Source organism: Lontra canadensis, unplaced genomic scaffold (genome assembly GCF_010015895.1).
Source record: "Lontra canadensis isolate GAN:19392208 unplaced genomic scaffold, GSC_riverotter_1.0 scaffold125, whole genome shotgun sequence".
Classification (NCBI taxonomy): domain Eukaryota; kingdom Metazoa; phylum Chordata; class Mammalia; order Carnivora; family Mustelidae; genus Lontra; species Lontra canadensis.
The window spans coordinates 4,703,076-4,726,750 of NW_022631119.1; the positions used below are offsets into that span (position 1 = coordinate 4,703,076).

At 56.2% G+C, this 23,675-nt stretch overlaps 2 protein-coding genes across 7 annotated transcripts; both read right to left on the reverse strand.

Moving 5' to 3' along the window:
* Nucleotides 1–238: 238 nt before the first annotated feature.
* Nucleotides 239–6,323, reverse strand: RINL (Ras and Rab interactor like). 6 transcript variants are annotated; one of them, XM_032841875.1, is made up of 12 exons: nucleotides 6,265–6,323; nucleotides 5,137–5,225; nucleotides 4,783–4,942; nucleotides 3,422–3,524; nucleotides 3,086–3,158; nucleotides 2,935–2,999; nucleotides 2,518–2,667; nucleotides 2,001–2,426; nucleotides 1,300–1,617; nucleotides 910–1,041; nucleotides 578–750; nucleotides 239–495 (listed from the first exon to the last, which is right to left on the reverse strand). In XM_032841875.1, exons 1-12 carry the CDS (start codon nucleotides 6,313–6,315, stop codon nucleotides 439–441), a joined length of 1,797 nt encoding a protein of 598 aa, XP_032697766.1. In that variant the 5' UTR covers nucleotides 6,316–6,323; the 3' UTR covers nucleotides 239–438. The 6 variants fall into 6 exon arrangements, with proteins under 6 accessions (XP_032697766.1, XP_032697767.1, XP_032697771.1 ...); XM_032841876.1 differs by lacking the exon at nucleotides 2,518–2,667; XM_032841880.1 differs by lacking the exon at nucleotides 5,137–5,225 and having other exon boundaries at nucleotides 6,265–6,299.
* A 289-nt stretch (nucleotides 6,324–6,612) lies between these two features.
* Nucleotides 6,613–23,625, reverse strand: SIRT2 (sirtuin 2). Its single transcript, XM_032842197.1, is given in 17 exon segments — nucleotides 6,613–7,296; nucleotides 7,299–7,367; nucleotides 7,488–7,554; nucleotides 7,676–7,746; nucleotides 8,477–8,528; nucleotides 8,613–8,689; nucleotides 8,823–8,878; nucleotides 9,140–9,199; nucleotides 11,208–11,337; nucleotides 15,952–16,020; nucleotides 16,357–16,413; nucleotides 16,534–16,640; nucleotides 16,800–16,841; nucleotides 19,241–19,354; nucleotides 19,595–19,643; nucleotides 22,647–22,693; nucleotides 23,530–23,625. Coding segments are annotated over 17 exon segments (1,245 nt in total). The 5' UTR covers nucleotides 23,546–23,625; the 3' UTR covers nucleotides 6,613–7,134.
* Between the last annotated feature and the right edge of the window lie 50 nt (nucleotides 23,626–23,675).

Genomic DNA, 23,675 nt, shown 5'->3' on the forward strand with positions numbered 1-23,675 from the left:
CTTCCGGCCTAAAATCAAAGGCTGAGTCTTCGGTAGGTTCCAGGGGAAAATCCACTTGTCTGTTTCAGCTTTTAGAGGGTGCCTGCTTTGGTTCCCAGCCATATCACTCCACCCTCTGCTTACAAAATCCTGTCTCTTTCTCCGACCCTGCCCCTCCAGCCTCCCTCTTGCAAGGACTCAAAGAGATTATATTGGGGCCCCAGAATGATCCAGAATAATCTCCGCATGTCAAGGTAAAGTCGCTTTGACCATGTTCACAGATTCTGGGGATTAGGAAGGAGCCATCTTGGGCAGGGGAAGGGGCAAACCAGAGGGGCTTCTGTTCCTGGGAACCCTTCCTCCTCCCTGCACCTAAGCCAATAGGGGTTAGAAGTTGGTGCCATCCTGGGGCCCCTGGAATCTTGCCTGAGAAGCAGGAGGGTCTGAGACCCCTCGTCATCATTGGTCTCTGGGCACAGGATCTCTTGCCCAAGGTTCCTCAAAGGGCAGGCTAACCTGTGGGGAGGGGCAGGAGGCTGGGTGAGAAAGGCAATGGGTACAGCGCTCCTCTTCACCCGCAGTCGGAAGGGACGATCACCTGGGCTCCGGCGTGGTCCTGCCTGTCCTGTCTGTGCAGTGTCCGCCGGCTGTGCCACTGGCGCAGGGAGGCACGAGCCTCAGAGCTGAGCCCCTGGGGTGCGCGGCCCGCATCCGGCTGGTAGTGAGCGATGTGGTATAGCGCCCCAAACCACGTGGTCAGGTAGTACCCGGCTAGGGACAGGACGGGGCGGTCAGTGCAGCTCTCTGGCAACCCGGGTCCCCCCAGGTCTCCCTGCGGCTTGTCCGCCTTGTCCGACGCTGCAGGGCGAGGCTGTTGGGCCCCTAGGGCGCCCCCTGTTAGTTCCCAGCGTTTCTGGGGTGGGGACTCACCTTCTCCCCGTAGCTCATCCGGATCCAGCAGCTCCATTAGAAACTCCACGTCCAGCTGCGTCTCCCCAATGTGCGGACTCCAGATCAGTTCTTCCGTCAGTGCGGGCAGGAAGGCGTCGGCCCCCAGGGGCTCTGGCGGAGCGGGAGGACAGGCTTTGAAGCGGATGGGGGCGTGCAGATACCTCCATCCGATCCCCGGGACATGGGCGCTGGCTGCCCTTCCACCTTGATGGGCATGCAAACGCCTCCTACCCGATCACCAGGCCTCTAACCAGATCACCAGACGTCTCCCGCTAGAGCGTGCCACCCTCTCCCCTCGACGTGCACACAGGCACCTCCCACCCGGCAAGCTACCGCACATCCAGGTGAACGCAGGTGAACCTCCTTTACCTTGGTTCTCGCCCTGAGCCAGGCCTGCGTAAACGTCAGTGCACACCGCCAGCAGCAGCGCCACCTTGCGGCGTGGAGCGCAGGCGGCGTGGAGGTGCTCCAGGCGCGCGTGGATGCGGCTGCGCAGGGCGGGGGCCGGGCCCTGCCCCTCAAGCCCCGCCCCCTGGCATCCCGGAGGCCCCGCCCCCACCCGCAGGGCTATTTGTCGCTGCCTCAGTCGCCGCAGTTCCTGGGCTCGGAGTTTGCGGAGTCGCGCCCACAGGGCAGGCTTCAACGGCGCCAGCACCGCCCGGCACAAGGCTGCCTCCACCGCAGCGCCTGCGAGGGGTTGGGGTGGGTGAGCGAAGGGCTGAAGTGCTGACCCCCGCCCCGAGGCCTCAGTACCACCCCGCTCTGGCCTCTGACCCCCCACAAGTGTAGACACGGGTGAGAGAACACATGTGGAAGAGGGAGCCTGGGTGTGAACACGCTCATGGAAGAGGGAGTGCGGGTGTCACACATGCAAGAGACGGAGCAGTGGTGAACGGAACGGGAGTTACTCTATGTAGGAAAAGGCATGTGAGTGGCTAGGCAAACAGGTGCACGGAGATGGAGAGAAAGAAGTTGGGTGTGGACACACAGATAGCGCCAAGGGATGGCACACGAGAACCCGAGTGGGGTCAGGGAATGGCCATAAATTCCCTTCCAGCCCTCCTTATTACCAAGATCATCGTCCTTCTGGGGGACCCCAGGCCCCCTGCTCCCAAAAACAGCCCTGACATCGGGGTCCTTTGATAAGTGGTCCTGGAGGTCAGTAAGGAGGTGGCGCACATCCTGAAGCAGCTCTGTGGCAGGGTCCCCAGGCCTGTGAGGGCCCCTGGCATTTGAGGTGAGGCGTGCCCGAAGGCTCTGGAACTGCCTGCCCACGTAGTTGCCCCGGGCCCTGGCCAGAGCTTGAATGTGATGGGCCAGCACATCCTCGGGGCCATTCTCTTCATCTTCGTAGTCGTCCGCGTTTTCATCCTCGTCCTCATCCTCCTTCTCTTTCTCCTCCACCAGGCTGGCCAGGGCTGGCCCAGGATGGTGTACTTCTGGGCTGAGTGGGCCTTCCACCCAGGAGACCCGGTGAGGAGCAGGGTTCCTGGGGGCTGGATGTGAGGGGAGAGTTGGGCCCCACAGAACAGCGGCAGCAGCTCCCTTGTCCCTTGGGGGCCCAGGACCCTGTCCAGCCCAGCTCACCGGAACTGTGTCTTTCTGCAGTTTCTGGAGGTGTCTCTGGGGGGATCTGCTCCTTCCCCCACCCTCCGTGAGTCTCCAGGTAGAGCTTGTTCACCATGGAGAGCACCCTTTCCGGGACATTGAGGTAGACACTGCCAGTCTGTGGGGGACCTGGGGACCAGCATAACCAAGGTGTCCCAGACATCCAAGAACCCAGCCCTGCTTTCTTCAGGGCACTGGGAGACTTAATTTCCAGCCTCATTACTGGCTTGGTCCCCGGCCCCTTGTCAGTCAGGCCCAGGAGTCAAATCTCCCATAGCTCCCTCACCCCCATTTTATTCTCCCACAAACCCAGTAGTCTGGTCCCTGAAGGGCCATCCTGCTGGACCAAGGAGCCTGGAAAGTGGCTTCCCCCTCACTTAGGGAGCCATCCCTCACCTGTGTGTTGGTCTCCAGGCCTTAGAGTGGGAGGGGGCAAGAGCAGTGTTCTGGGCAAAACATCCCTGAGAAAAGGTAAGAGGGAGCTGCAGTGTGGATGGGATGTCTTAGGGATAGAACCCCCTTAGCCCTTTTTATGGGGAATCTGTACCTGCTGGCTGATAGGAAGGCCAGGAGATGGGGCAGGTCTGGCATGCAGAGGTTAGAATATTCCAGAGACACACCTGCGGGGACGGGGCAACAAGGGGCAAGGAAGAAAAAGTTAAGGGTGGCAGCCTCATTTTCCCTGGGACTCTCTCTTCCTCAGTCCTGTAATCCCCCCCAAAATCTTCAAAACAGGGAAATTTCTACCCTTTGGAGTTCCCGTCTTTTCCTGTGACTTTATGTTTGCATCCCACTTATGGCACCAAATAGCATTTGGGAGATATTTTGGAAGCAAAGCTGATTAAATTTACTGTGGGCTGGAATCTAGGGGTCGGCTCCTCACCGTCAGGAAGCTTCTGGATCTGGTAGGTGTGGATTTCTCCTGGTGAAGCTCCTGTCCTCAACACCAGGACCTGACTGGGGTCATGTCCTGTGACCAGGAAGCTCTGGGGTGGGGTGGGGGGAATGGAGGCAAAGGTCATCTTTTTTTTTTTTTTAAGTTTTATTTAAGTAATCTCTACTCCCAGTGTGGGACTCGAACTCACAATCCTGAGATCAAGAGTTGCCCGTTCTTCCTACTGAGGCAGCCAGGACCCCCCTGAGGCAAAGGTCATCTTGAAAGGGATTTGTGCAAATATCTGTTACTTTTGCCTACCCAGTGTCCATTTCCCTTATTTTAGATTCCATACCCCAAATTTCTTTCAAAGAAACCCTCTCCCTCCCTTCGTCCCTGTGGGTTGGACTAACTCCCTCCAAGCCCTAGGGATGGTCCTGTGACCTGACCTAGCCAATAGGATGACAGTACTTTCTCATCACTGTGATTGCTTCAGAGATGGGAATGTGAATCAAGGCCAGTCAAGGGAAATCTTCCACAAGATTTTTGCTGAGCTCTTTGGAAGGAAACCTCTTTTTACACTGGGATGGTTAAACCTGTGGGATGTGGCCATGAGCTGGGGACAGTCATCTCTGGCACCACAAGGACAGAGCCCCCCTGTGAAGGAAGCTGTGTAGACCAGCTAGTTGCCTTATCCAAGTCCATCCTCGTCCCTTGTAGAATTGTAGCCTTGTTCTGGCATAATCTGCCCAGCCGGAGAAGATGGATGATGATGTAGGCAGTGTTTCTCACTTCTGGGTTTATAACTCCCATGTGAGTTTTTAAAAAATATTTCCACATGGGCCCCATCCATGTATTTTGAATCTATTGTAAAGACTTTTAGTTTTCCTGGTGCAATTGGTATTTCCTTTGTTTTCTTCCTCCTGCCTGGAGTGCATACATGTATTTGGACCTGGGGCGGGCGGCCACCTGGCAACAGTGAGGGGCATCCAAGAGAATGGTAGAGAAGCTGGCCTTGATGTTTCTAGGGCTGCTGGACAGAGCCTGTGGCCGCCTTTCTGGATGTGTCAGAAAGATAAAAGCCTATTTGCCTAAGCTACTGTAGAATAAGTGTTTGTTCTTTGGGCTTTCCCCACAGTTGAAGCAAAGCCCAGAAATGGGATGGGGAGAGATTTATAAGTTGTCTAATGCTCAGGTCCAGACATTCCTGAAATTCCCTTCACTTCTGGGTTTTTTGGTCCCTGGAATCAATAAGTAGTCTTTTCAGTTTTTCTGGTTTGTGGTGTTTGTTGCTAGGAATCAGCAGAGTCCTGACTGGTTTGTGGTGACCCGGGGAGGGTCAGAGAAGGTCCCTGGCTGTGAGTACTCACCCCCGGAGGCCACAGCTCAAGAAGGGCTTCTGCATCCTGGATATCCAGCTCTGGGATCTGCCACACCCCCCACGTCCTCCAGAGGCGAAGGAGTGGCTCTGGGGTCCCAGGGACCCCTATGGGGGTCTCACCTGCTCCATTCACCTGTGATGGAACCCATCTGGGACATGCAGAGTCCAGGAGACAAGGGATTAGAGATGGGCAGTGGGACACTGAGGTGGGGGTCAAAGGTGCAGGAAGGGGCAGCCAAGGGATAAGACGGCATTCAGGGTCTTCTGGGGGGGTGGACATTGGATGGAAGGGGTTTCTGAAGCTAGGGCAGGAGTTGGAGACCCCAGCCCCAGCAGCCCTCACCTCTCCCCGTTGATGGGGCCTGCAGAGGCCTCGTCTTCCAGCTGGGCCATCCTCAGGACGCAGGAGGCCAGCAAGCCATGGCCTGGCCTCTGGCAGGGAGGAAGATAAGGCTCAAAGTGGCTCCAATCCAGGGGTAATCATCAACAGATTTACAACCAATATGGCAGAAACCCTGACCAATCAGAATGGACCCAAGGCCCCTTGCTATGGCGGGTGTTAATTCTTTAGTCTTAGGAGGGTGGGGGAGATCTGGGGATCCCAGGAGGGAAGCCAGTGGGTCTTGGCAGGGAGGGGGGAAAGAAGAGGACCCAGATGGACAGCTATTTACCGAGAGATGCAGAAATATTTCAGCTTTTGACAACCAGTGCTGCCATAATACCGACGGGGACCAGTTGGATACCAGCCCTTGCCAGAACCCAGCACCGGGACGGATGCTCAGCCCACAGAAGGAGCTGTCAATGTGACCTATCTTATGCAACATCCTCTCTTCCTCCCTTCCCAGACCACGGGGGAGCACCTCAAATATTCCCTTCTCAACGTTTCACACGGGACATTTTCAAACATCCAGAAAACCAGAATTTGACGGGTAACATTGTATATCCGCTACCAAGATGTTACTGCTAGCATTTTCTTTTTTGCTTTATAACGCATCTGTCCCTCTGTCCGTTGGACCTCAACTCTTCAGCAAGTACACAGTCCTCGCTAGCATGAGTTCTCTCTCAAGGTGGGCCGTTTTGAGTATTTTCCCTGCCAGCAATGCCAGGAGTAGGACCCCTGGGTCCATTCATCTGTGCACCAAACGACAGATTCTTAATAAGGAGAGGCCCTGACTGGGTGTCCTGTGGAAAGAACGGGCACCTGCCTTCGCGGGGTGATATAGGAGATGGGTAACCAACAGCTGAACAGATCAATCAGCCCGCTGCCTAGAAACCCAGGGTTTTAGGAAGGGTGGGGACGGTGAGCAGGTGCCCTGCCCAGAGCATGCAGGGGGGGTGGGGGCTGGGGGGCAGACGCTTGCCTGGGCGCCCAGTGGGTGCGGGGGGGGGGGGGGGGGGGGGCAGCAACCTGGTACCAAAGGGAGGCAGTGAGGGTAACGATACCAGCCGCTAGGTCCCTGGGGACCCCTACCTGTTCTCTGAAGGGAGGCCCGGAGGAGCAGGAAGTGAAAGTGTTCCTCATAGAGAGAGGAAGCTGGGCGGGCGGGGGGAAGAGGCGGGGCTGGGGGGGGGGGTATCTGAAATCGACCTTCCTCTCTTTCGGGGGTCTCGGGATTTAGATGACTGGGCTTTGGAGGAAGGAACTCTGGCAGTCTGGGAGTCTGGGGGTAAGAGCTGTGGGGCTCTCTTGCAGCCCCCAGAAGTCCCCTGTCAACACCCTTGGCTTTCTCTCCTAAGAGCCTGGTGTTCTGGTTCCCTGGACCCCCTCCCTCCAGCTGCTTCCCTGTGTGCCCACAGAAAGGAACAGGGAGGCTGGACAGTTGATTGTTAGTTGTTTTTGTTTTTAATTTGTCTCCAATGAGCAACACTGTCAGCCCCTCCCGGCAGGGGAAGAGGGTCCCAGAGGGAACGGGTCCAGCACCCACTTTGGGAGTTGGAGGCCCAGACTCGGGAGGCCTTCAGGCTCAGCTCCCCACAGAGGGTGTTAGGTTTGGAGGGTCCACACTCCACTAGGGTACGTTAGACTTGGCCAACCTGGGCACAGGCCCCTAGGAGTGGCAGAGGACATGGGAGAGCCCTGGGGAGGCCTGGGGCCCCTGTCACGAACAGTTAGAAGTTTAGAGGCAGTCCTGGCCCTGGGAGCAGTTAGAGATTAGTGGAGGTTGATCCCCATCCCCGCGGGTGGTTAGAGACTACGGGCTGTTACAGCCGGGCTGCCCAGGCCTCAGCTCCTGGGTGCTGTTAGAGGTTTGCCAGGGTCAGGGGGCGGGACCTCAGTTTTGAGAGGGGGTGGTTAAGAGACTGGGGCAATGTTCTGAGCTCCCCAGACAAGAGCTGCAAGTTAGAGGGGGCCAGGGCTGGCGGGGCTCTGCGAGAGTTCTGCCCAGGAGTTCTGCCCAGGAGCCACAGCTGTCACTGGGGCCGCTCTCCCTCTGCGGTCCTGGCCTCCTCCTTGGCGGGAGGTGGAGACTTCCTGGGGGAAGCTGAAGTGTTGGGGTTGGGGCTGGGGCTCCCCGATCCTGCCTGGGCGTCAATGCTGGCATGCTCCTTCCGGACGAGGTCCTCCAGCTCCTTCTGCAGGGGGCAAAGTTCACAGAGGTCAGAGGTCACCATGCATCATGGAGTCAGAGGATCTGAGGGGCAGGGGTCTAGAGGTGGGGCTCCAGGTGGGATGGGGTGGCCCAGACTCCTTACCTTCCATCCAAGGAGGTCGGCAAGAGCCAGGCAGCCCTGGTCACAGTCACCCAGCCAGGCTACGTCTCTGTGGGTGGGAGAGTCAGAGCTCCCGGCTTGTCCCCGGCCCCTGCCTGCCCTTCCCAGTCAGTGTGCCTTCCCGCCTTCCCTCCCACTTCGGCTGAGACCCGCGCAGGCCCAGGACTCACCTGTAGGCCTTCTTGGAGTCGAAGTCCATGCCTCCTCCAAGGCCCATCATCATCCCCAGGAAAGGGTCAGTCTGTGGCGGGGGTAGGAGGGGGGGGCGGGGACAGCTCAGAACACAGACCCTGGAACAGGTGGCCTGGCTCTGTTCCCTGCTCTGTGACTTTACTCAAGTGACCTGGCCTCCCTGAACCTCAGTTTCCTTATCTGTAGAGTGGGGGGCCATCACCAAACTGTTCCTAGCCGGGTACTATTAGGGTGAATACTTAGAAAGTGCTTAGGGGCGCCTGCCGTCTCAGTCAGTAGAGCACGTGACTCTTTAATCTCAGGGTCGTGAGTTCAAGCCCCATGCTGGGCGTGAAGCCTACTTAAAATAATAAAATAAAAAAATAAAACAAAGTGCTTGGAACAGTGCCTGGCCCATGGCATGTTTGGCCTTTTCGAGGAACCATCCCTCCCCAGGGATGAGGGAGCGAGACCACCTCAGGAAAAGAGCCGAAAGCAGGAGTGGGCGCCTCCCGATGCTGGGCTGCGGGCCCTGGGTCCAGCTTGCCCCGACTCTTCCCTTGCACGAGGCACAGCATTCCAATCCTGGCTTAAGTCGCTTCGAGTTGGGGTTCTGTCCCTTGCTCAGAAGGGTCCCAAGTGACCCAGATGCCTGTAGAACCAGAGTCCAGGTGACCTGGAATCTGGATTCTAGAACTCCTGGTTCTGAGCTGGGGGTCCCAGTGAAAGGGAATGTGGGACCCCTGTGAGGAGGAGGAGGAGGGAAAATCAGAGGGGAGCTCAAATAAAAGCCAACTCACCTGCCCAGTCTTCTCCTTGTTGATGAGCAGGCGTGGGGTGGAGAGGGGTGCCCTGAGGGATGGCGAGCTCAGCGGTGAGGACCTGTGCTGGCTCCCCCATCCCCAGCCCCCCCCCCACCGCCCCGTCCCAACCTACTTGCTGATGAGGGACGCGAAGGGCTGCACCTGTAGGGACGTGCCCATGATGAGGAGGAGATCCACCTTCAGGAAGTCCTGTGAGGGGGGGCGTGGCCAGTGAGGGCTCCAGGGGCTCCGTGGGGGCTGGGCTGCTTCCCCCCCAACACCCCATCTGCAGCTAATTGGGGAGGCCATCTGCCCCCACGTGGGGGAGCCCGGGGCCACTTACTGACTGCATGCAGGAGAAGAACCTCGCTGGGAGGTTCTCGCCGAAGAACACGATGTCTGAGGCAGGGGGACAGAAAGACACAGAGACAGAAAGAGAAGGTGAAATGGGAGGTAGAGGCAGGGTCAGAGAGAGAGAGAGAGAGAGAGAGACAGGGCAGGAGCAGAGGCAGGCCTGAGGGCTGGGAGCAGTGGAGCAGTGGGGACAGATCTGGGGCACTGGTCAGGGAGGGAGGGTAGCCTTCTTGGGAAGGGGCTCGTGGAGGGGTGGGGGTCTCAGCCCAAATCTCTCTGGGTTGGGCCCCTGGCCCCGAGGCTCACCAGGCTTCACCACGTTGTGACATTTCTCACACTTGGGAGTCACCTCGGAGAAGATCTTCTCTGGGCATGGGGAAGGGGAAGAGAGAGAAGAAGATAAATGACTCTGGGCTGGGGCCTGGAGCTGCGGCCTGCCTTTGTTGCCCATGAACACGCCTCAGTCACCGGGGAGCCTCCTGGGGTGTTTGCCCTGCTCGCCCTTCTTGGAAAGCTGTCCTCCCTCTCCCCCCGACCTCCTCAGGATTCCAGGGGTGGCTTCGAGCACAAGGCTATGGCTATTGACTTAAAGAATAAACAAAAGAGGGGCGCCTGGGTGGCTCAGTGGGTTAAGCCTCTGCCTTCGGCTCAGGCCATGATCTCAGGGTCCTGGGATCGAGCCCCGCATAGGGCTCTCTGATCATCGGGGAGCCTGCTTCCCCCTCTCTTCTCTGCCTGCCTCTCTGCCTACTTGTGAGCTCCCTCTCTCTGTCAAATAAATAAAATCTTAAAAAAAAAAAAAAAGAAGAAGAAACAAAAGAACAGGTGAATGAGTAAGCGTTTGCCCTTTGCATGGGTAACTGGATCTCGGGAACCCCCGACCTGGGCAGGAAAGTTCTCCCAGTGGGTCTTGCGGGATGACTCTATTTTATTGTGGGGGAGAGGCCTGGTGAGTCCCAGGCTGGGTGTTAGAGAAAGGGGAGACTCTGCAGACGATCCTGGGATACATTCGCAGGCCCAGCTGCTTCCCATTCTTGGGTTCTGGGACAGACACCTACACACACACACACACACACACACACACACACACACGCCCCTGGCCTTATGACAATCACACTCCTTATTGCTTATTGATTAAGGAATCTTGAAAAGCATTCTGTCTCTTGCATCCAACCCACAGAATATGAGCTCATTTGTTCAACTCTTCATTCATTCCTTCAGCAGACACATACAGAGTCCCATTGTGCCGTCTGTAATGTCCTTAAAAACCTGATGGCATTGACAGTGGTGGAGAGTGTGTGGCGGCTGCATGCGCCGTCACTGGGAGGGGCAACAATGGGGTGGTGTTCGTGGTCCGTTCCCCCCAGCTGTGCACCCTTGAGCTATTCTGGAAGCCTCTCCCAGCCGCAGTCAGCTGGCATCTGAGCAGAAAGGCCACCCCCCACCCCCCGGGGGCCCCACCGCAAACGCCGCAGCTGTCCCTGTCTCACACAGACACCGGACACCGGACACCGGAGGCTTTGTGAGATCAGCACAAAGAATGTCAGGAATGGCCTGCCGGGGTGAAACACGGGGCTTCCGAACGGCACAGTGGATGTCAGACAAGCCTCTCATTGGCCTCTGAGAAAAAACTGGCTGACTTTTCTTTTCCCCACTTTTCTGGACTCTCTGCCCTTCCGTGAACCAGGACACTGACTCTAACAAGCCCTGTTGTCTGCACCCCTAGGGACGGCCCCCAGCCTTCGTCCCCGAACCAGGCCCGTGTCCAGCTTCACATTCCATGGACTCTGACTCATGGGCCTTTGGACCCTGTGGCTGTCACGCAGTCCTGTCCAATCTGGTGGTCCCAGCCATGTGTGGCTTTTAACATTGAAATTACTAAAAATGGTGTAAAATTACAAATTCGGGTCCTTGGTACCATTGGGCACATCTGTTAGTGCCCGAGAGCCATACGCGGTCGTGGCTGCCATACTGGACAGCACACATCTGGATTCGAAGGTCGTTGGGTCTGCCCTTGAGGGCCCCCTTGTGTAAGGTAAGGTCAGAGCCCCTCACAGGATTAAGAGCTGGGGCCTTATGACCTCACAGAACAGACTGTGGGATGCTCTGGTGGCCTCTATGCCAACACACGTCTCTGTGTGTGGCTGGACGGGGTGTGGGACCTGGTTCCATTATACCCTGGCTGGGAGGTGGTGTCGGAGCAGTGAAACCCGCCCGCTGCCTCAGGTCTCCAGGGGGCTGCCGTCAGCAGCTAAAAAGAGCCACAGAGTGGGACGGAACGGGTGACCACCACCTGGAGGCCCCAGGGAGCAGACACGGGGCACCCGCAAGGCCTGCCCTCGTGGATGACCGTGGATGACCTCGGGCGCCTCACCCTTCATCCAGCTGAGCGAGTACTCCCGCCGGCAGAGGGGGCTGATGCAGTGCGAGGTGTAGAAGGTGCCGTGGGCCTCCACCAGGTCCTCGGGCTCCAGCCCGGCCACTCGCTCCAGGGTGTCTATGTTCTGGGGGGGGAGACACAAAGAGAAAAGGCTCAGGAGTGAGGCAACCTCCCTCCCCCGGGGACAGAAGGCAGAGCAGGGCCCTGCGAAGAGAAGCAAAGGGGAGAGAGGGAGAAGGGAGGGAGGGAGAAGCAAGGGGGCCGGGTGTGCCTATAAACCCCTCTGCTCACTCTCAGGGGGGCCGACGAATTGGAAAAGTCACAGATGGTTAAAGGTGGGGCCCAAAGTCATACGTCTGTGAGCCCAGGCCCACTGCCACTGTCAGCCCAGATGGAGTGTTTCTGCATAGTTGGGCCACTTTGTTTCCATTTCTCAGAAAATTTGTTTTTGTTAGGACCACATGACGTTAGAGCCACCTGCCAGAAATTTTGTTGGCACTGACGGGGAAGCCTATAATGTCTCTGTTGGAAATAAGAGCGCCCTCAGATGTGGCATCCTTGTGCAGTAACCAACCTGCACAGCTGTCTGTGGCACCCCTGGCTGAGCTGTAACAGAAATAAGTGAATCGGGAGGGTTTATTTGGTTTCAATCACTGTTTTCGAATCAGCAGTTGGGTGTCTTACTGTGGTCTGTTTTCACAGACGGCACATTCACTGGCATTCTTTTAAGACACGGATAGATTCCTCATTAAACCAGCAGGACTATTCTTCCCTTCCACATTGACATATGTGCTCTCTCATTTTTCTTAAAGCACGCAGCCCCCCCGGGAGCAGCTTTTGTTTGCCCGTGAGGAATGCTGCAGAGACAGGTGCTGATGGAGCTGACGGAGCCCGCAGCACACGGCCAGACGCCACCCCGAGATGGCGGGTCATGTGCAGCCCACAGCTGACCTGGCACAGCCTCCCTGAGACTCCATGCACAACCAAAAGGGCTCTCTTTCAGGGGCAGACAGCCCCAAGCACTTGTCTCCGCTCCCTGCCAGCAATCAGCTTGTTCCCCAAACATGCAGACAAGAGCCACTGTTCCCAGACTCTCTTTGGAGCTCTTCCTCTCCCCCCAACCCCGCATTAGTTTTGCCTTTGTTACTTGATTCAGTCTACGGCCCCGCTCACATGTGAGGAAGCAGTGTGCATGCAAGTAATTAAATAGCGTGTAAAAAAAAACCTACTGAGCCGCCTCTGTTGTTCTGAGGCCACTTCTGATTTAAAAAACCTCGAATGGGAAAAGAATGAGGCTGTCCTGCATGTCCCGATATGGAAATGATCCCTTCAAGAGATTAAAAGGCATAGGAGAACAAAGGTGGTGGGAAAGCTATATATGAAGGTGTGTATTTGTTTGCCGGTGTATACACTATTTTGAAAGGCGATACACAGGATGCCTGGGTGGCTCATCGGTTAAGCGTCTGCCTTTGGCTCAGGTCATGATCCTGGGGTCCTGGGATCAAGCCCCACATCTGGCTCCCTGCTTAGTGGGTCTGCTTGTCCCTCTCCCTCTGCCCCTCCTCCCTGCTTGTGCTCTCTGTCTGTCAAATAAAGAAATAAAATTTTTAAAACAAAAATAAAGGTGATAGGAGAAGCCAGCAACAGCATGGGCTTCTAGGGAGGGAAGCTGGGGGCTGGGGAGTGTGGCGCCAGGATGCTCTCTCCTAGAGGACAGGCAGTGATGAATGCAGGATGGTACAGGCTGAGTGACATGTTGCCTGGGTGTGTGGCAGCAAGCAGGGCAAGGTGAGGGTGGGCACTGACCAGCTCCGGCCCAGTGCTCACTGCCCCCCAACCCCTGACCGGGGTGGGGGTAGGAGGGCAGGCAGTTCTTCTCAATCTGCAGGAGGAGCCTGAAGTCCAATTGTAAACGGAAATCTCTTGCTTTTTAAACCTTGGCTCCCTTTTTGTTTCAAAACACTGTGTCCCCCTGATGGACACAAAGGCAACAGCAGCTTTGAAAAAATATGAAGTTGGGGGTGCCTGGCTGGCTCACTCCCTAGAGCGTGCGATTCTTGATCTCGAGGTTGGGAGTTCGAGTCCCACTTTGGGTGGAGAGGTTACTTAAAATCAGGAAAAGAAAAGGAAAAAAAAGAAGAAAGAGAGGAAGGCAGGAAGGCAGGCAGGCAGGCAGGAAGGGAAGGAGGGAGGGCAGGAAGCTGCTATGTGGGTGTGGATATCGAAGGGTCTTCCACACAAGGAGTTAAGTGGAAGAAAGTCAAGTACAAGCCCCACGTGTAGGCTAAATGCCATGAATATATTTAGAAGCCGCTTTGCTGTGGAGATCGCAGGGGCTTGAGCGAACAGGGCAACTATTCGCGTTTGGACGGAGACTTGCATCTGGGGATAAAAACAGCTCTTGTACACGGCCCCAGAAGTGCAACACCATCACAATCCGGAAAGAGGTGAAGACAGGGTGTTTCAGAAAACTGGGTCAGTGACTCAAAAAGTGACTGAGGTTGACAGAGAAGAGACAAGTTTGGAGAAAACAAAACAAAATGGGCTCTTGAAACATGAGAGGGGAATGCTCCCCCCCCCCCCCCCGCCCCACGGTTGTCTGTTTTCTGTAATCAGCCGTTTTGCTGATGCGTGTGCAGTTAAAGCTGCACAGTCACTGTTGCCAGGAGGGGACACTCGCTTCCCAGAAGAGTGACCCGTCTGCTTCCACCGTCAGGGCAGTCTCCTTCCTCCTTGGTCTCTGTGCCCCCCTCCTCACCACTCCCAGTAGGTCCCTGACATACCTCCAGGGGACCCCTGGGTCAGGTCACGTTCCACCCTGCTCAGAGCCCTCCTGTGGCTCCCTCTCACTCAGCCCTTCCTGCAGCCCCAAGATCCCACATGGTCAGTCCCTGTCCCCGCGCCCCCCCTATTCTCTCCTGCTGTCCTCTCTGTTCACTCGAGCCAAATATAGTCTCACCTCAGGACCTCTGCCCTGGCTGTTCCTTTTGCCTGGAACACACTCTCCCCTTAGATGATATCCTGGCTCCCTTTGTCCCTTCCTGGAGGTCTTTGTCTAAACGCACACCTCTCAGTGAGACCTTCCCGGATACCTGTTGACAAAAGCACTCCCCCGCAACACTTCTAATTCCCTCTCCTGCTTAATCATGACCCCCTAGCTCTGCTTCCTACCCATCATGTCCACTGTCTCTCTCTCCCCACAGCAGACTGTCAGCTCTAGGAGGGCAGGGATGTCGCCACCAGCAGGGCCCGGCATGGGGTCTACACTGGGTAAACACTTGTGACAGAAGATGACGGTAGCAGGGCTACGTTGTGGATTTCATGGAATCAAGCACAGGGGAGCCCTTGGCTTGGAGAAAGCTGTGTTTATCATGTCTGAGCCACGTCCTGTGGATAAAATGGCCTCTGGGAAGAAAGGTCAGGTTTATCCTCAGTAGGAGCTCCTCCTGGAAAGAAGAGGCTGTCCTTTCGCAGGCCACCACCGCCAGTCCTAGGCAGTGGACTCCTGCCCCCATTTGAGAAATCAGGACTTAGAAAGAAATTCATCCTCCCCCTGGTGGTGGCTTCCCAGGCTGGCAGGCTCCAAATTGCCAGGCGCAGGAAGAAAATGTTAGAACGCCCAGTTACAGTCAAGTATTCTCTCTTTTTTAATTTTGGGTTCTAAGGTATCATTTAAAAAACATTTATTTCTTTGAGAGAGAGAGAGAGAGAGAGAGAGAGCGAGTGCAAGCACACAGGGAGGAGAAGGGCGGAGGCAGAGGGGGAGAAAGAATTTTAAGCAGACTTCCTTCTGAGCATGGAGCCTGATGTGGGGCTCGATCTCACCACCCTGAGACCATGACCTGAGTAGAAATCACGAGTCAGGCACTCAACTGACTGGGCGCCCCCAGGCGCGCCCTGAGGGATCATTAACAGCACGATGTCGCTGTTACTGACACCTTGTAATTTCAATTTCATGTATTTACCCGCATTCATAAAAAACACATTGCTAAAACAAAGGTAGGGGCACCGACTGCTTTTACAGTGAGGGGTATGAGATGCTGAAAACGTCTTGCCGACTAGTCCAGAAACCCATGATGTGAGCCGTCCTTGCCAGAGAGCCCCAGGGCAAGGCCCTCAGCTCAGCTCCTGACATGTATGAGCCATGGCCTGTGGCACACGCAAGCCCTTTCTTTGCACAATATCAAAAAGATGCCCCTTGGGCGCCTGGGTGGCTCAGTGGGTTAAGCCGCTGCCTTCGGCTCAGGTCATGATCTCAGGGTCCTGGGATCGAGTCCCGCATCAGGCTCTCTGCTCAGCAGGGAGCCTGCTTCCCTCTCTCTCTCTCTCTGCCTGCCTCTCCATCTACTTGTGATCTCTGTCTGTCAAATAAATAAATAAAATCTTAAAAAAAAAAAAAAAAAGATGCCCCTTCCTTGAGACTCTCCGTCTGCCTGATGGGAAACGGGCGTGGTGTACTGATTTTGCCAGAGCCAGTTACCCCATGGCCATCTGCTAAAAGCCCTAACCAACCCGGAAATCTGCTGTGCGAGTGTATCCCCTCAGACGTGCGGCCCTAAAGGGCCAAACTGTTCTGGCCACTGCTTTACAGAAGGGGAAACTGAGGCTGAGGGGAGGTGCAGGGGCTCCCTGCAGGTCACGCAACAAGAACACAGCAGCCCGGGCTCTTGCGCCCCGAGGTGCCAGGACGCACGCGGCCAGCCCCTCCCCCAACCCCCGGGGACCCGCGGCCGCCTACCTGCGTGTAGCAGCGCAGCAGCAGCCCCTTCTCCTTCAGCAGGCGGATGAAGTAGTGGCAGACGGTCGGCTGGAGGGGGGGCAGGCAGAACAGCACCCATCGTGACAGAGCCCATTTGCTGCACGTTGCCTCATGCCAGGAACTGTTCCAGACACTCTGGCTTTTTTACCTCATGGACTCATCACATTGGCCTCGGGAGCATCACTGGCCCCATTTCACAGATGGGAAAACTGAGGCTCAAGGTCACAAGAGCAGGAAATAAGGGACCAGGACATGGACCCACGTGGCCCAGAGCCCATGTCCTTTATGATCATGGGACATTTGTCTGAAGGGCCCCAGAAGAAGCCTTTCCCATGCCTGCTGCCCCCCCAAGCTTTCCTGAGTGCCCGGCAAGAAAGAGCTCACCTTGAACTGCCCAGGATAGAGTTCCTTGGCAAGAGCAAAGAAGGGCTCTGGGTGTTTCTGTGGGAGAGAGAACCAGAGGGCAGGTGGGCACCCAGATGGCCCTGGTGAGTTGAGAGCTGGAGTCAGGCGATCCCATCCCCTCCCCATTACAGACCTTCCTGCCTGGGGAGCACATACCTTAAAGTAGCCAATCTCAAAGATGGCCTCCGGGTAAGGAAGATGGTACTTCTCCAGGTTGGCGTAGAGGCCGGTGGATGGGGAGCGGAAGTCAGGGATGCCGGCGGCTGTGGGCCGGGGGGTGGGTGTAGAGCAATGGGTCAGGGACCTCCATCTATACCCCATCAATCCCTCCCCATCAAAGGCCCAGACACGGCTCCCTCCAGTCCCTGGAACGGGGTCCCCCAACATAGGAGTGGCTATGAGCGGGGAGGGGAGGCACTTACACGTGGAGATCCCAGCTCCTACCAAACAGATGACCCTGCGACCTGGAGGAGAGGAGTTTCTGCATCACGTGACAGTATGCTCGGCCCCAAAATAACAGCACCCATCACAGCCCCCGATGTCGTTTCCTCAGTGCCAGCATTTCAGATGCATGAATGGTCTTCCCAATCATCTCAGGGGGAAGGGGAGGTCAACACCCCCACTTTACAGATGAGAAAACCAAGGCTCAGGGGAAGGATCATGCAGTCAACTGGTGGCAGAGCCAGCATGGGGACGAGGAATCGACGGTTTCAAATTATACCAACTTGGACAGATTTGAGAAAAGGCCAGTTGGAGAGAAGTTTCCCCTCCTATATCTATACAAAAACACATGAGCTCTTAGTGAGAAGGCTGGACAGTGGTGGTGGGGGTCCCCCCCCCCAGAAGAGCTACAGGTCACTGGGAAAAATCTCTGGCCTCGCCTCACCTTTTGGACACAATCTTGAATGACCATCTATTTCTAGCGTGTTCCTTCAGCATATTCCTTTCCTCTATAATCAAACACACACAAGCCACTGGAAGTCTGATCATTTTCTGGTGAAGACCAAAGATTTGCCCCTCTTGGCTCTCACCCAGTGAAAGCCGGTAGATAAGAGGGCTTCGGATCCTAGCTCTCCTGCTCACCAGCTGGGGCTGGCAGATGGGGGCGTGGGGGGGGGGGTCTTAGTTCAGCGCTCCCCTCTGGGTTCCAGCTTCCTGCTCTGTTGAATGGGCATAATTACAGTACTGGCTTCATGGGGGCTCTCGAGAGAATGAATTCATTCGTGTAAAGCTTAGATCAGTGCCCGGCACAGAACAAACACTACCTATGTGTCTGCTATTATTCTCTGAGGCAATTGTACCTCTTGAGACCCAGGGTTTGTACATGTATAAGCACTTTATTCCTCTGCTTTTCTCCTGGCTTTCAGAAAAAAGGATGGGAAGGTGTGGTAGGAGTCGAATCACTTTGCAAACATTCGGGGCTGTGCGGAAATAGCTCTGTTGTCTTATCAGCGCCTGCTGGGCAGCTTGGCCATGCGGGACCCGGGCATTTGCCCATCAGCTGATGGCCAGCCACAAGTGTGAAGCCCCTGAACTGGGGACCTCTGGGGCGTCCCGTGCGAAGGAGGACAGCAAGGGGGATGAAGCCCTCGGCTTTGTCTTGGGGTTGCCATTGGGCTAGGCCCAGCTGGAGCTAGCTGGGGCCACACAGGAGGCAGCGTGTGCTCTGGATTCGGGGGAGCCTGGGGTGGAGTCCTGACTGCCCCCTGCCAGCTATGTGACCCTGCATGGAGTCCCAACCTCTCTGTGCCTCCGCTTCCTCCTCTGTCCACATCACTCCTGTGACAACCTCATAGGTACAGTGTGAAGGTTGAAGGAGAGGACATCTAGCCTAGACCAGCACCTGGCAAATGGTGAGGGCTCAGTTAGTTAGCTGTCATTCTTCGCTGTGCCCTTCGCTGGCAGCCTCGTGAGCCAACTGTCCTAAAACCCAAGTGTGGGAGGACGGAAAGAATCAGAGCTTTGCGGCCATTGCCTGTGCTCTCTTTGGGGAGGAGATGTCTGCAGACAGCTGCCCGGCCTGGCCTGGTAGAGGGGGAGGCTTGGGGCAGTAAGCCTGGACGCCTGAGCAGGGAGCCGGCAGCAGCTGGAGGACAGGGAAATGGGAGAAGACGTCCTCAACAAAAGGCTGTTCAGGACCCTCAAAGGGTTGATTGTTCTACTTGAGGACTGCCGAGGGCCCGGTTTCTCAGACTCTGGTGACCTCAACTTTCAGCAAGAAATAGAAATAACATGGTGACCTAGTAGAGAGGCACCTACACAGCACCCCGAAACACACTTCCGGTAATAGTCGTCCCAGGGCACGCGGCTCTTGCTCTCCTCCCGGCCCTCTCCCGGCATTTCCCTCTCTGTTCCTGGGCTGCACCCCCTAGGCACGTTCTGGGGTAATTATTATTGGTAGCGTCTTTAGTCTGTGAAACAGGCCTGGCCAATCAGCAATGGAGGTGTGACCCACGTCTGGCCAATCAGGGACAGATAAGGTGATTGGTTTGCGGTAGAGTGTGACCCAACCTGGCCCAATTGGGGCGCGCGCTATCTCTGCCCCTTCGCTTGAACCCCTGGAAGGAGATACTAGGCTGGTGGAACTGACATGCACTACGGCCAGGAGCCTCCTCCACCTCCACGCAGAAAACCGGCGCCAGAGGGGGTTAAGATCTTTGACAACACGGAAGCTTCTGAATCCAGCCATGCTTAATGCTGGATTTTAGTTACAGGGTCAATGCTCTCTTTTTGGCCTAAGCCAGTGGGAGTTGGGTTTCCTGTTACTTGGAAGCAAAAGGTGTGACGGGTCAAGTGGTGGCAGCTGAGAAGTCACGTGGGGCCAGGAGCAGGGCAAGTGGCGAAAGGCAGGGCGGGGACTTACAGCGCTCGCTCTGCATGTAGCGGGTCACCCCTTCCAGGGTCAGGTCGTCCAGCAAACGCTCCTTCTGGGTGCCCAGACCCAGTGTCTGGGAGAAGAAGTTCCGCAGGAAGTCCACTGGCCGAAAAGCAAAGAGAGAACAGCAGGGTGGGTGTTCAGCCCGGGAGCCCCAGGGCCCTCAGTGCCCCCGTCCACCCTGGGATTCCTCCACCCTCCCACAGCCAGGGTCCTCTAGGTGCTGGCATTGCACCCAACAGACATACTTAGAATGTCACCCTCAGTGGAGGTGAGGGGTAGCAAATACATCCCTGCCCTAAATTGCTCCCCCAGAACCCCACTCCCAGGGAAGATACTCACTCTCTGCTTCGCCGCCAGCGGCTCCTTCCTCAGAGTCTGAATCTGAGTCCTGGAAGGGGTTGGGGTGGGGTGGCCAGGCCCCAGAAGTGGGGTTAGCGAGGGAAGAGAGGGGAGGATGGCACCCGGGTTTGGGGGGAAAGGCTCTGGCTGGAAGTGGGCCCAAGGAAGAGAGGGGTGGTCGGGGGACAGTGTGCAGGCTCTGGGATGGGCTGCATGGGTTGGACACCTGGTCCCACTGCTCCTGAGGAGCTCGTGTTCTTTGCTGTTTTGAGTTTGATGGCCCTCATCTTGGAAATGGAGCTCAGAGGACATGGCACTGCCTCAGAGGGCTCTCTGACATGAAGCATTAACCTATGGGAGGTGCTCCGAGGAGCACCCAGTGGGATAAGTGTCAGAAGTGCCTGGTGTCCCGTGTCCTTGCCTTGCATCCCCACCTGTCCCCTGTAGTATGGGCCTGCCGCCCTCCTCATCAAAGTCACTTCTGTGAATAACGCCAGTGGAAATGCCTCAGTCCTCACCCTGGGGCCCTCAGCCCTCCTTCCTGAAGCCCCGAGCTCCACCTTTCCAACCCCTCCGTGTCATTATCTACTCTCCCCCTCAGCCAGGCTCCCAGATTGCAGATCTGAGACTCTGTGCTGTGCTCCCCCTCCAACTTCCTCTGTCCACTTTTCCTGGGCTAGCTGCCTCATCTGTGCCAATGGTCTTGGGCTAGGCATTGATAATGCCACCTCCTAGCCCCAGATCTGGGGTTCCTGCAGCCTCCTGGATAACTCCGCTGAAGTGACCCCTGGCCTCCCTCTCCCACCACATCTCAATCTCGGTCGTAGCATCTCTCCTAAACCTGTCCTTCCTCGTAGGTCTTATCTCAGTATGGCTTCTGTCCCCCAGTCTTTGTCTCCCTCACCTGCCCTCCTGCCCTAATGTGTCTCCTCCCCAGAGCTCTACCTGGTCCAGCCAGTCCTCCCTCTGGGGGCCCTGTCCTGGCCTCCTCCCTAAGCTCCCAGCCTCAGCCTCCACCCCAATGGATGTTACCACCCTCCGGGTGACTGCCTGGCTTTGTCAGCCCACCCTGCCCTCTGCTCCAAGCACCCTTCTCACTGGCTTCTCCAGTCTATAACCGTCGGATCACCACTGGGTATGGAGTCCGCCATGATGTCAGCTCCAAGATGGCGGGGAGTTTTCGTGTTTACCAGTGGACACCCCATGCCGGAAACAGGGCCTGGACCCGGCAGGAGCTCCAGAACCATCCACCACTGAATGAATGGATACTCGCTATGCACTACACCAGGGCTGGGCCCTGCAGTGGACCTCACAAAAACACAATTCTGACCAATGCAGTCTACTGCTTAAGACTCCTCCCCCAAATTATTCTCTGCTCTGGTTTCAAGCCTTTTGGAATAGGAACCACCCTTCCAATCATATTTAAAAATTTTTAATTGCTCTTCCATAGGCTTTGTAAAAACTTTGACCATGAGACCATGTGTGACTTGAGGCACTTGCCTCTAGTTCCCTCACCCACCCCAGTCACGATAACCACCATTCACAGTACAGTGGTAAGGACTCTAGAATTTTTCTCTGCATATAAAACTCATTCATTTTTCAGAAATGGGTCCGTGCCACAGTACAACGCTGCACCTTGCCTCTTCTGCAGAACAATATACCATAGATCTACCTCCTCCTTTAAAAAAGCTACATAGTGTTATATTGTAAGACTGTAGTGTTACATTGTAAGGATGAGCCATAGTTCATTTAACCCGCCTACTGACAGCCACTTGGGCTGTTTCCAGTGTTGCCCTATCACAGACAATGCTGCAATTTACACCCTCAAATCTCTCTTTCTGGAACTGAGGATCCCTTTTAAACATTAAACCTTTCTCTGTGACAGTGGCTGAGCCTTCGGAGCCAGGCGAGGGAGAAACCCCAGCCCGAAAGGGAGCTTTCAGACCCTCAGGGTGGCCCTGCTGTGCACCTGTCAGGGGCCTTCCTCTCAGCTTCCACGCTGCCCTACATCTGAATGGCGATCTCGCGTCTCGGGGGGGTTGGCATCCTTTCAGATTGCAGACAGTGAGGCTCTGTGGAAGGACCTGAGGCCCTTGCCCAGCATGTGGGAGCAACTTGGCTGTAGCGGGATCTAGAGATGCTGGTGGGGCCTTCAGGTCTCTGTGAGGTGGCCTGGCTACCTCTTCCTGAAGTTTCTGGAAGGCAACCTGCAGAGTGCCCTGGGTTGCAAAGCAGTCCCTGCTCTTCTAGCAGGGGCACAGGAGGTGAGGAAGATAGAGGACAAGCTACCTAAAAGCTCTGCCTCAGATTCCTCATGGCCCCAGTAGACCTTGCCCCCTGCAAGGGATTCTGGGAAGATGAAATGAAATGTACACAGAGACCTGAGCAGAGGAGCTGGCTGGAATAAGTACTCAATAAATGCTAACCTCAGCTACAATTAGCTAACCACCCCCAGCCACCAGGCTACTGACCACACCACACCCTTCGTGCCCTCCAGTCTTCACACAACCTGTACACTCTGCGTGGAACACTATTTGTCACACTGCGTAAGACAATTCTAAGTCATTCTTCACTTACTGTGAGGTGTCTGCACCACAGTCTGACTCCTAGGCCAGCCTGTGGATTCGCTCAGGGAACAGATTGGCGGGAGCCTCTGTGACCCCACAGACTTTACTCTGCCTTGAGCTAATCACCCTGGAGGGTCATTTCTAGTCACTTGTCCGTGAGATCTGTGCATTCAGGGACCAAATCGGATGCCCCTCTCTTCCATGCCCAGCATCAATGAGGTTCAGAAAGGATACAGGGAGGGAGCAAGGAAAGAGAAGAGTTTGGGAGGGCAGGCCTGAAGTTGAGGCTGCACACCCTTCCCCGACAGTCCCCAGAATCCACCATTCCCCAGGAGACTGAACCAGGAGTTGGGGCAAGGGACTGGGGCAGTGAGCTTAGGGCCCTGGGGTGACTGTCTCCCCTCTGCCACCTCCCCCCGCCCCCGGTGTGAGGTGTGGGAACAAGTCCATCTCTCTCCTTCCCTCCACCCTTCCCCAAATCTCACCTGAGCCTCCTGCACCTTCCCTGCCTGGGTCTCCAGAGGGTCAGAGGCTGGGGGAGGAGGGGGAGCAGATGTGGTTACAGTGGGGGGCATGGTTAAGTGGGAATGAAGGTCTTCAAAGCAGAGGGGCAGGGAGCAAGAAGGCCCATCAAGCTAATTACACTGGGTTGGGAGGGAGGGAAGGCATGGGGGAAAGCAGATCACGTTAGAGTGAACAGTGCTGTCAGAAGTGGTCAGTGAGGGACAAGGAGGCTGGGACTGGAAGGTTTAAGAGAGGCAGGAGAAAGCAAAGCATATGGGACATGGAGGAAGACTTAGAAGTGAGGAAGAAAATAGTGTTTGTGTGTATGTGTGCAGGGAGGGTTAGGTTTACTAACAGAGGGAAAGTTTAAAAAGGAATAGAGGAGATAAGAAAATACTCCGAGTAGAGACAAGTTTGGGAGAGGAGGCGCAGTGGGGATGGCATGTTCAGGAGGGGCACAGGAACTAGAGGGAAGAGATAGGAGGGGGGCACCAGGGGTTCCCTAGCATCATACAGTTCCCCCTAACAACCAGGTACCCTTAGCAACTGGGTCCGAGGCAACCTAAGTCCTTAGCAACGAGGGTCCTCAGCAACCAAGGTGCGAGAAATACGCGATCATTAGGAACTTGGGGGACGTGGCAAACGGACACTTAAAAGCTCGCGACCCAGAAACCCACCAACCAAGCAAGATGGATCACTTAGCAACGACCCCCCCCACCCCGAACCTTGCCCGAATCCCACTCCCTTCCATGCAGCCCCAGTCTTCAGCCCCACCATGCCCGTCCTCGGGCCCCGGGGCCTGCAGCCCTCAGCCAGGCCCCGGCGCGGCCCGGCCCTACCCTCCCACCGGGGCCCCCGACTCACGATCCGGCTCGGCCATGGGCGCGGGGCGGGGGCCCTCGGGGCTGTCACCGACTGCTCTGTCCCGTGACGGCACCGGAAACAGGAGGGGCAGAGACAGGGCAAAGAACTACAACTCCCAGAAATCATCGAGGAGGCGTACAGGCTTT